The 12,237-nt window shown below is 47.1% G+C and overlaps 1 protein-coding gene across 1 annotated transcript in view; it reads right to left on the bottom strand.

Annotated features, from left to right (window-relative positions):
• Positions 1-11,735, bottom strand: part of NBR1 (NBR1 autophagy cargo receptor) — a gene marked incomplete at its 5' end in the record, with an annotated part of 74,574 nt that extends 62,839 nt beyond the window's left edge. The window contains 3 exons of the mRNA XM_075328498.1: positions 6,706-6,728; positions 8,517-8,535; positions 11,673-11,735. Coding sequence (XP_075184613.1) covers positions 6,706-6,728; positions 8,517-8,535; positions 11,673-11,735 — 105 coding nt within the window. The remainder of the gene's footprint in view (positions 1-6,705; positions 6,729-8,516; positions 8,536-11,672) is intronic.
• Positions 11,736-12,237: the final 502 nt, after the last annotated feature.

The following is a 12,237-nucleotide window of genomic DNA, read 5'->3' as shown; positions in this document are numbered from 1 at the left end:
TCTTGCCGGGTCCACGTACCCTGAGTCCTGTGGTGGAGAAAAACCGCTCCCCACCCTGACAGACTTGCGTCCGTCGTGACTACTTCCCAGGATGGGGGTAGGAAGGATTTCCCCTTCGATAATGAAGTGGGAAGAAGCCACCACCGAAGGGAAGCTTTGGTCGCCTGAGAGAGGGAGACGGTCCTGTCGAGGGACGTCGGCTTCCTGTCCCATTTGCGTAGGATGTCCCATTGAAGAGGACGCAGGTGAAACTGCGCGAAAGGGACTGCTTCCATTGCTGCCACCATCTTCCCCAGGAAGTGCATGAGGCGCCTCAAGGTGTGTGACTGGCCTTGAAGGAGAGATTGTACCCCTGTCTGTAGTGACCGCTGCTTGATCAGCGGAAGCTTCACTATCGCTGAGAGGGTATGAAACTCCATGCCAAGGTATGTGAGCGATTGGGCCGGTGTCAGATTTGACTTTGGAAAATTGATGATCCACCCGAAACTCTGGAGAGTCTCCAGGGTAGCGTCGAGGCTGTGTTGGCATGCCTCTAGAGAGGGTGCCTTGATCAACAGATCGTCCAAGTACGGGATCACCGAGTGACCCTGAGAATGGAGGACCGCTACTACAGTAGCCATAACCTTGGTGAAAACCCGTGGGGCTGTTGCCAGGCCGAATGGCAGTGCCACGAACTGCAGGTGTTCGTTTCCTATGGCGAAGCGCAAGAAGCGCTGGTGCTCTGGGGCAATCGGAACGTGGAGATAAGCATCTTTGATATCGATCGATGCAAGGAAATCTCCTTGGGACATTGAGGCGATGACTGAGCGAAGGGATTCCATCCGGAACCGCCTGGTCTTTACGTGTTTGTTGAGAAGTTTCAGGTCTAGGACAGGACGGAAAGACCCGTCCTTCTTTGGGACCACAAACAAGTTGGAGTAAAAACCGTGGCCCTGTTGATGAAGAGGAACAGGACCACCACTCCTTCTGCCTTCAGAGTGCCCAGCGCCTGCAGAAGAGCCTCGGCTCTCTCGGGAGGCGGAGAAGACCTGAAGAATCGAGTCGGGGGACGAGAGATGAACTCTATCTTGTAACCGTGAGACAGAATGTCTCTCACCCAGCGGTCTTTTATTTGTGGCAGCCAGGCGTCGCAAAAGCGGGAGAGCCTGCCACCGACCGAGGATGCTACTAGAGGAGGTCGAAAGTCATGAGGAAGCCGCCTTGTTAGCGGTGCCTCCAATGTTCTTTTTAGGACGTGACTTAGACCGCCATGCATCAGAGTTCCTTTGTTCTTTCTGAGACCTTTTGGACGAGGAGAATTGGGACCTGCCCGCGCCCCGAAAGGACCGAAACCTCGACTGCCCTCTCCTCTGTTGGGGAATGTTCTGTTTGGGCTGGGGTAAGGAAGTATCCTTTCCCTTGGATTGTTTGATGATTTCATCCAGACGCTCGCCAAACAGCCTGTCGCCAGAAATTGGCAAACTGGTTAAGCGCTTTTTGGAAGCAGAATCTGCCTTCCATTCCCGTAGCCACAAGGCCCTGCGGAGTACCACCGAATTGGCGGTCGCCACCGCCGTACGGCTCACAGAGTCCAGGACAGCATCAATAGCGTAAGACGCAATTGCCGAGGTCTGGGTGGTAATGGATGCCACTTGTGGCGCGGCCGTGCATGTGGCTGCTTCAATTTGCGCTTGACCTGCTGAGATAGCTTGCAGCGCCCATACGGCTGCGAATGCTGGGGCAAAAGAAGCTCCGATAGCTTCATAGATGGATTTCAACCAGAGCTCCATCTGCCTGTCAGTGGCATCTTTGAACGAGGCCCCATCTTCCACTGCAAGTATGGATCTAGCCGCCAGTCTGGAGATTGGAGGATCCACTTTGGGACATTGAGTCCAACCTTTAACCACGTCCGGGGGGAAAGGATAACGTGTATCCTTAAGGCGCTTAGAAAAACGCTTATCTGGACAAGCATGGTGATTCTGGATTGCCTCTCTAAAATCAGAGTGGTCTAGAAACATACTCTGTGTCCGCTTGGGAAACCTGAAACGAAATTTCTCCTGCTGAGAAGCTGACTCCTCCGCCGGAGGGGCTGAGGGAGAAATATCCAGCAACTGATGGATGGACGCAATAAGATCGTTTACTATGGCGTCCCCGTCTGGAGTATTAAGATTGAGAGCGCTCTCAGGATCAGAATCCTGATCAGCTGTCTCCGCATCATCAACCAAAGATTCCCCCCGCTGAGACCCTAAACAATATGATGTCGAGGGAAATTCTAAGCGAGCCCGCTTAGTCAATCTGGGGCTGGGGTCTAAGTCAGAACCCTCAGACTGGGATGTAGGAGATACCCCGGGAGGACATTGTTGGTCCAACTGAGGGGGGCCCGGGAACAACGATTCAACAGGGTCCAGTTGCTGAGATACCGGCCTGGACTGCAAGGCTTCTAGTATCTTAGCCATAGTCTCAGAGAGTTTAGCAAACTCAGTCCCCGTCACCTGGACAGTGTCAACAGGTGGCTCCCCCTGGGCCCCTCTTAGCATAGGCTCCGGCTGAAGAAGTGGCACAGGGGTCGAACACTGCACACAATGAGGGTCAGTGGAACCTGCCGGTAGTGGGGTCTTACAAGCGGCGCAGGCAGCATAATAAGCCTGTGTTTTGGCACCCCTGCCTTTTGTGGGCGCCATGCTATAGTTTTCCTTGAGTTACACAAAAGGGTATATAGCCAGAATGCACTGTGCTCATACAGTGTAAAGTATATATGATACACAAATAATGTACCAATACCCTACAGCACCATGGGGCTAGCACCAACAGGTGCTGCTTACCAGCCGCCTAAAGCGGTTGTGAGGCCACCAGAGACCGTGTCTGGGTCTCCCAGGACTTGTCCCTCTTCTGCAGCGTCGGTGGAGCTGACAGGAATGGCTGCGGCGTCCTGACGAGATGAGGGAGCTGTGGGCGTGGCCGAGAAAGAGCGCGAACTGGTGCTCACACCGTGCACAGTGAGGGGGGTGGAGTATGTAAATCATACTCCAGCCCTCAGAGCTGCTCGCTCCGTGCAGCGTCCCGCCCTTCCCCCTGCCTGTCAGGGCTGAGGGCGGGAGAAAAGTAAACTAGGCCGCAAGGAAGCCGGGGACTCTAGTAATAAACGCGGCCGGCGTAAAAGCGCGGCCGGCGTGAAAGTCCCCGGCGAACTACAAGTCCCAGCCGCGCCGCAGTGTCCCATGGCAGCGGCGGTTAGTGCGGTAGCCCTTACATATAAACACACTCAGCGACGCTGAGTGTGTAATGGCACATATAGACCCGGTCAGCGCCGCGGTCCCCGGTGCACTAGCACACCCAGCAAAGCTGAGGTGATGCCGTGCGCGGTCCCCACAGGGATACAGAGTACCTCCAAGATGCAGGGCCATGTCCCTGAACGATACTCGGCTCCTATCCAGCAGGCTCCACAGGAGTTGTGGATGGAGCACGGTCTCAGTGCCTGGAGACCGATAGGATCCCACTTCCACCAGAGCCCTGAGGGGGATGGGGAAGGAAAGCAGCATGTGGGCTCCAGCCTCCGTACCCGCAATGGATACCTCAACCTTAACAACACCGCCGACAAGAGTGGGGTGAGAAGGGAGCATGCTGGGGGCCCTATATGGGCCCACTTTTCTTCCATCCGACATAGTCAGCAGCTGCTGCTGACTAATCTGTGGAGCTGTGCTGTGCGTGTCTGACCTCCTTCGCACAAAGCAAAAAACTGAGGAGCCCGTGGGAGCACGGGGGGTGTATAGGCAGAAGGGGAGGGGCCTAACACTTTTGAGTGTAGTACTTTGTGCGGCCTCCGGAGGCATAGCCTATACACCCAATTGTCTGGGTCTCCCAATAGAGCGAAAAAGAAATAAAAAACTACTCTTATTCTGCTTTTTGGGAGATAGACTGACTGACCAAACAGACAACAGTACAAGACTCTGTTCATATTTATCCTGCGCTCTCCACTTAGCACTTATGTTAGGGTTTCCTTGTAAATCCCTAAAACAGCGTTTCAGACAAAACCACCAGCGTAAGTACTCAAACTAATCAGGCACATGAAGCCACTTTGGACTTAGTCTGGTCTCTGTTCCAGTTGTGTCCCGTCATTTTAGGTGTCTTTTTAGCGCACAAGTTGGACGACCACAGAGGATGGACACCACCGGAACAGATACTAAACGGAGTCTGAAGTGTCACCATCTGCCTCATTAAAGTAAGTAGTTCTGTCCTGGGTTGAAATCATGTTTTTGGGGGATTTACACAGAAACCCTGACATAAGTGCCCAGCCTTATACGGAAAGTGATCAAAAAATGTTATGTAACCCAAAATGTTTCCGATACACGGTCTACTGAATTGTTGTGCTGTTTAAAAAAGGCAGCTTTAGTAAATCCACTACTCTGTTCTTGGCTAGGATAGAAGTGTTGTCATATGGACCTAGAGGAGCTGTTTTAAGTGTAAATCTTGAGGTTTCTCAGTGCCTAAAAAGATGTGTACATAGAATTCTTTTAGCTAGTAAATGGGCTTAAAAGACAACCAGTCATTTGCCATAAACTTTTTTTTTTTTTTAATTTTATTTTGTTCTTACCCCTCTCTGTTTTTAACAGAGGTCACCCTATTTCTTAGTTTGTTTGTTTTTTAAAGCCAACTAGGTGTGCTCAGGACTGGCTATCCTTCCCAATCCAGTCTAGAATTACATACAGGCAAGAGGGACCATAAAGTCTGCAACAGAGAAGTGAGGAAACAAGAGAAAAACCATGCCACATTCAAGAAAACAGCAGCTTTTACATCAGGTTACCAAACAAAAACTGTAAACATAAAAACAAAAAAAAAAAAAAAAAAACAACAAAGCTGTAAAGCTTACTAAGATACATCATATTTAAAAAAAAAAAACAAAAAAAAACACTATATATTTGGCCACAAGGTGTTTTATATTTAACACAAAAATTAGAGGAAAAAAAAAGGAGAAAAATGAAGGGCACTCCAAAGTGCAGATTTTGTTGGTAAATCTTAGCAAACAGGCAAACACCGGTTGTTAAGGTAGAATGCTCACCTTGAAAAAGTGTGCTACTACCAGGCACAATTCTGCTATAAAGCTTTGCTCTTCAAGCCTCTGCTGCTGTTATTCTCATACACATGGATTAAGCAGGGCACTACTGTTTGATAGGTACGGTATGTATTGAGGGGAAAAAGTTATAAAATGGGAATAAAAGTGCTGCTGACGAAGAAAGAATCAATTGATCAAGGGTATATTAGGCTAGGTGCCCACGGGACAACGTACTCGCGGATTTTGCCTCGGTAAACACGTGGATTTATCTGGATTTTCTAGATAAATCTGCAGGTTTACGCAAGTACAGACACGCCCCATGTTATCCTATGGGATTTGGGGAGTGCTGTATCAACGCTGCAGTATGTGCGGCTGCGGAATATGCTGTGGATGTCCCGCAGTCGCATGTAACAATGTCAATTTTTCATGTGGAAATATCTGCGGATGTCCAGCCTTTCCACTATGGAGATAGAGGGCGGGACGTCCGCAGGTATTTCCGCACTTGTCCCGCAGGTTTACCACAACAAAAATGCTCGGAACCCACAGCAATGGATAGCTGTGGATTCTGGGGAGCAGCTGCAGGAAACCTGTGTCAAAGTCCTCGGGTACGTTATCCCATGGGCACGTGGCCTCACACCACTTTTAATGGATCAAAACAGGTTACAAGGCTGCGCGTCTCAGCGTCGCACATGCGTCTTCCTCTGGCCAGTCTTCGATTGGCACATGTTCGACGCTGAGATGCACAGCCTTGTATCCAGTTTTGTTAATCCATTATAAGTGCTTTTCTATATCCTGGATTGATTCTTTACTTTAGCACTGCTTTTATTTCATTTCCATTTACACATTTTTCTTCCCTACGTAGACTTGAATGGGTGAGTCTCAGAAGAAAAAGTAGTGCATGCTGAGATTTATTTTTTTTTTCTCATGGACAGCAAGAAAAATTGTTCATCTGAACAGTCCTAAGGAACAACATGGGTCAGTTAGCACAGGTCCAATTTATACACTAGTCTGCACGAGTCCTTACACACATTGCAACAGGCTACTTTTTCATGCAATAGCTTAAAAGAAGTTATCCACTACCCTAATTAATTCAATTTTTTATTCATCAATCGTGCTATTATGTGTCAGTAAATGCATTCATACTCTAATTATAGTAATATAAACCTTTTATCATGCAGATAGCATCACTTGGTGTCTGCAGCTGCAGCTCTGATGTTTACATCCACCCATTGCTCTCCCCATGCTGTGTTCTGTTACTACAAGTTCCATAATGCATTGCTGTGGCCTGTGATCCATCACTTAGGTCACACCCTCCCTTCTCTACCCTGTGCTGCTGAAGGTATTGGGAGATACCCAGTGTCAGAGCAGCCCAGGGTAGGTGCCAGCCCAGTTCAGCTTGTGAGGCAGACTAATTGTGATTCACTCCAAAACATCTTACACCCACCATCAGGAGCCCAGTGACAACTTCTTCTCATTTTGGTCTGATATGGAAGTATCGGACATGACAGGAGGAAGAATCTGCATAATAATCCAGTACTACGTGAGCCCTACTGAGATGGGCTCATAGAAGCGTTACATCCAATACAAGTGTATTACAAATGGTATTGTTTTGAAGAGCTATGACCTGGCAAAGGGGTAAAAGTGTAAATTTAAAACTAAAGTAAAAGATAAATTACCTTTAAAGCTTCCTCATATTCACCTGCAATTAAAAAAAATAAATAAAATTATATATAAATAAAATCAATAACTACACAACTAAAACCGACAGATAACATGAAGCATAAGAACAGTAAGAGCAAAGATCAGATCTCATGATATTGTGTCTTGCAGAAAGTAGAATGATGACAAACATCAACGTGATCTCTGAGTGTACACTCGTGTCTGCCTAGTTCTCCAATATTAGCTTATGACTTGTATACCTCATTTGGTTCTTGTGCCTCCGGCAATGTGTGATGATCACACAGCTCTGGAGAATATCAGAGGGTTTGTTGTAGCAAAGAATGCTTATTAAAAAGAAGAAGGCGAGTCATGGAGAAGGACAGGTCCACACCTAGCTGTAATGCCCCGACTTTAGGTGTAATGCTTCAAAAATATGCAAAAACCAAGAGTTCTTCCATGTAAGGTTTAAGCTAAAAAGTTTGAGAAAATTTAAAAAAAAAAAAAAAAAAAAAGCCAACAAAAATCACAACATTCAGGACAAAGCTCCCCCTACTTTTTCATGGAAAGATGTAGGTTACATTGGTTGGAATGTGTGGTAGGTACGACATTTTGTTGGGAGGTGGAATGAACAATACAAAAACACAAATTCTGGATTATATTTAAATTGGATTTTGAACACCATTATTTATAGCGGATGTATTTTGTATTCTGCGTGTCAATACAATTATGATACAAAGTTTATATGTCTCTGCACTGTTTGCATATTGGGGCCCTTCCTCAACTACTGATTGAAAGTGCACGCTCCTCAGAGAGCAATGTCTGAAGGCTGCCAGCGTGTTCGCAATGGCCAGGCATGTTCTCCTGGTCTCCTTTCTTCAGACGCCACTAGCTGCACTAATACACCCAGGGGCCACAATATGCAAACTCTTGGCCAGACATAGGATGCACTTAAGGCTCCTTAATTGCATAAGAATTAACCGTTATTTTCGCAGGCACTGTACCAGGAACAGGTACAGTGCTAATATGGTTGTTATAGGAGCTGAGCCCCCTACAACAATTAATAGATCACTTAAAGTGCATTTTGGGGTGACAGACTCCCTTAATTGCTCTGGGCGTGACAGACACAACAGCTAATTTGCATATGAAAACTCCAGCAAGTGTTCTGCCATGCCCAGAGCACATACAGGGGTACTTTTGGAAGATTAAAAAAAAAAATAAATAAATAAAACCCCCACAAACCTTTTTCTAATGGCCATGCGCTCAAACTATAAAAGACGATACCATAGTGTTGTTCCTAACCCTCACAGTACCTGTAAGTTAGTGTAACGCTGGAGCTACTCTTATGGTGCTCCCCCTTCCTTCTAGGACACTACATCACACATCGGGGGTGTTGCCTTCTCTATGCTTTTAGGGAGCTGGCTGTTAAGTCACGCCTACTGATATGTGATGTAAAGTCCCAGAAAGGAGGGGGAGCACCAATGAGCAGCTCCAGCATCACACCGAATTACAGGTAGTATGAGGGTAGGGGAACAGTACTATGATCTCATCTTTATAGTTTGAGGGCAGAATTATTTTTTTTTTTTTAACTCCCCAAAGTACCACTGCCAGCCTGAGGTTGTGAGATTCTACTATTTGCATTGCCTATCACATCTTGCAAAAGAGGATCGGAGGGTCAGAGATAACAGAAGAAGCAGCAATCAGCAAGTATTAGGACATGCACTTAAATTGAGCTTAACATTTTCATGGGATTGTTTCTTCAATAATATTACATTAGGTGCAAACCTAGAAATAAAAAGGCAGCAAATGTTCTACATGTGCACAGACTTACCTTGGCTATTCACAGACACCTGCAATGACAGATGTACACAATTAGACAGCACCATTAATAAACCTTATACTCCAGCATATGTTTTTGTAATTAAACCTCATTCTTGCCAACGTTCTGTTCACTGCAACATACAGGCAGGAAGACTTACATAAGGGTACTTTCACACTTGCGTTGAACGGTATCCGTTGCATTGCGTTGTGTAACGGATGCAACGGATGTGTTGCATATAGTGGCACAACGGATGCAACGGATGCTGCAAAACAACGCAATTCGTTTTGATTTTTTTTTTTTACAGTTTTACCAGCGGCAGACTATTGTAAACGATCAGCTGATCGCTCCCTGCAGCCGGCCGCCGGGTGATCAGCTGATCGCTCCCTGCAGCCGGCCGCCGGGTGATCAGCTGATCGCTCCCTGCAGCCGGCCGCCGGGTGATCAGCTGATCGCTCCCTGCAGCCGGCCGCCGGGTGATCAGCTGAGCGCTGTCACTTGCCGGCGGCCGGGCATGCCAGCGGGCAGGCGCTCAGCTGAGCGCTGTCACTTGCCGGCGCCCGGGCATGCCGGCGGGCGCTCAGCTGAGCGCTGTGACTTGCCGGCGGCCGGGCATGCCGGTGGCCGGTCGCTCAGCTGAGCGCTGTTGCTTGCCGACGGCTGGGCGCTCAGCTGAACGTTCGGCCACCGCGAGCCAAAATAAAGTTTGATTAAAAAAAAAAAAAAAAAAGAAGAGCATGCGCAGTGGAATCCAGAGGATTCCGCTGCTCAAAATAACGTTACATGCTGCGTTCCTCCCGCTGGGCGGAAGCAACAGAGCGTCGCCCAGCGGAAGCAATGCAGGTCCTTTTGGTACAATCCGTCACCCATACAAGTCTATAGGAAACAGCAGAATCCGTTAACGGATTCCGCTGTTTTCCAAAAGGGCGGATTGTAACGGAAGGAAATAAACGCAAGTGTGAAAGTACCCTAAGAGATTTCTTACTTCCCTACACTTAGAGACACGAATCTGACGACTACTATGTCCTCTTGGAGGCAATAGGGTAATGGTAAGATAAAGTGACATTGATATTACAAGTTTGTTTTGTGTGTGTGGGGAAGGGGAGGGGGGGGTTGTTTTTTTTAAAAAATAAAAAAACGAAAACAAAACCTGCTTTTCAAGATCTCTGCTTGCAGTAAATCAACGTACAGTATATTTCAAAAGTGAGTACACCCAGTGTACTCAGTTACACAGTGGAAAAGCAGCTGTGAGAAACAACATAATCAATATCACCTAACATCGCGGCCGCACCAAAAAGTAGCAGCTCCAGCCACCACAATAGGGGTGAGTTAATTGCTTGACCCAATATAGCCGGGTAGTTTTGCAAGTTGATAATTTTGTGCGGCCCCCGATGGTTGGTAGAAAATTCCAAGTGGCCCCCGGCAGTAAAAAGGTTCCCCAACCCTGCCATACACTGAAAACTGCATCAAATTGGTCTGCATGGCTGTTGTCCTAGAAGTAAGTCTCTTCTAAAGATGATGCACAAGAAAGCCTGCAAACAGTTTGCTGAATACAAGCAGACTAAGAACATGGATTACTGGAACTATATCCTCTGGTCTGATGAAACCAAAATAAAATTATTTGGTACAGATAGTGTATTGCGTGTGTGGTGGCGACCAGGTGAGGAGTAAAAAGACAAGTGCATCTGTCATACGGTCAAGCATGGTGGTGGGAATGTCATGGTTTGGGGCTGAATGACTGCTGCCAGCTGGGCGGGCACTTCAGTTCATTGAGGGAACCATGAATGCCAACATATACAGTGACATACTGAAGCAGAACATAATCCCCCTCCCATCAGAAACTGGGCCACAAGGCAGTATTCCAACAGGATAATGGCCCTAAGCACATCTCCAAGATAACCACTGCTTTGCTTAAAAAACTGAGGGTAAGGTTGCTGAATTGGCCAAGCATGTCTCCAGACCTAAACCATATTGAGCATCTGTGGGACACCCTCAAATGGAAAGTGGAAGAATGCAAAGTGTCCAATATGTTGTCATGGGTTATGGTAGAGGATTCCAGTGGCTCCTTGTAATCAACTCCATGCCCAAGAGAAATAAGGCAGTGCCTGAAAATAATTGTGGGCACACAAAATATTTAAACTTTGGGCACAATTTAGCCATTTTCACTTACAGGTGTACTCACTTGTGTTGACAGTGGTTTAGACATTAATGGCTGTATTGAGTCATTTAGAGGGCACACAATTTCCAGTTATACAAGCTGTACACTGACTTACTTTACATTGTATCATTATCATTGTCCCATGAAAAGATGTGAGGGGTGTGCTCACTTTTGTGACATACTGTGAACCACTTAGGCTGCTTTCACACATCCGGTTTTAGCAGAGCCGGCCAATCCGGCTCCAAAACCTATGGAACGGATGCGGTGACAATACCGCATCCTTTGCATACGAATTTGACATGCGGCCCATCCGTTTTTTGCCGCTTGCGGCACGCTACTGAGCATGCGCAGTGGAAAAAAAAAAACCGCATGCTGCGGCCGGATGTGGTGTTTGCCGCAGCACGCCGCATGCGGCGTCCATAGGCATGCATTGCAAATTGCGCTGCATCGGCCGGATGCAGCTTTTTTTGCCAGACAAAAAAAACGTGCCAGGCAGCGTTCCATCCGGCCGACGCATCGGCTAAATCTGCCGCATGCGGCAAAAACCGGACCGAACGCAAGCCCATGCGGCACAATCCGGCACTAATGAAAGTCTATGCCAAAAAAACGCAACCGGTGGCAAAAAAAAACGTTTGCGGTTTTTCTGCAAAGCGCCGGATTGTGCCGCACAGGAAAAACCGGAGGTGGAAAGCAGCCTTACTGTTCACACCCAGGGAATAGCATTCTGCCCTGGTGATGTGATGATCACATAGAATATTACAAGTGGCAATGGACAAGGAGCTGTTGACAGCCACAAGGAACCAATACAGAAACGTTCTACAGAACTAGACTGGAAATTGCTGCAAACAGAGCAGTGGGGCTCAATTTAACCAATTAGAACCTGAAAGTTTTCACATATCCCCCCCCCCCCCGATGGGCTACAAAGCAGAAACAAAACCAAGAACAGAGAAGACACACGTATGCTACCGCACAGTAGAAAAACCCTCCCAGGACTGCGGCCATTCTCTTACCTCTTCATTGTCCTCATCTATATACTTTAACTGTATGTCACTCAGGTCAAAAGACACCCGCACCTACAGACGACAGAGAAGATCAGTAAGTTATCCAGATGAACAAGGATCAGTCTGACAATTTCAGGAATGAAAAATAATTGGTGTTCCTAAGAAATAATGTACGGAAATTTCCTTGTGCTGTCATTACATTGCAGGCAGGGTGGGAATTATACAGACAACCCTCATTATCTGTTCTGCCTTGTACACGTTTATTGGGGTGTCCCGGAAGAAATACAGTTTTCACTTTTAATACTCCGTGTCAATATAAGAAGTATAAGAAAGTAATGCAGAATACCAACCAATGTGATAATATAGAATACACTACAAGTGTCCTCCACGTAAATGGGCCAGAGTGGTATATAAAAGGTGGAGGGTCCTCATCACAGCATTTCCCTACAAAGACGTTCCCAAACAACTGAATAGGATGGTCATGGCATCTCCAAAATGGCAGGTCTTATAAAGGTGGTCCCAAGAAGGACAGAGTCATGGGTACCCAGGGCTCATTAATGGATTACAAAATTAC

This window comes from Anomaloglossus baeobatrachus, chromosome 11, assembly GCF_048569485.1.
Source record: "Anomaloglossus baeobatrachus isolate aAnoBae1 chromosome 11, aAnoBae1.hap1, whole genome shotgun sequence".
Lineage (NCBI taxonomy): Eukaryota > Metazoa > Chordata > Amphibia > Anura > Aromobatidae > Anomaloglossus > Anomaloglossus baeobatrachus.
The sequence above is the reverse complement of the archived record's forward strand: the minus strand, read 5'-3'. Positions and strand labels throughout refer to the sequence as shown.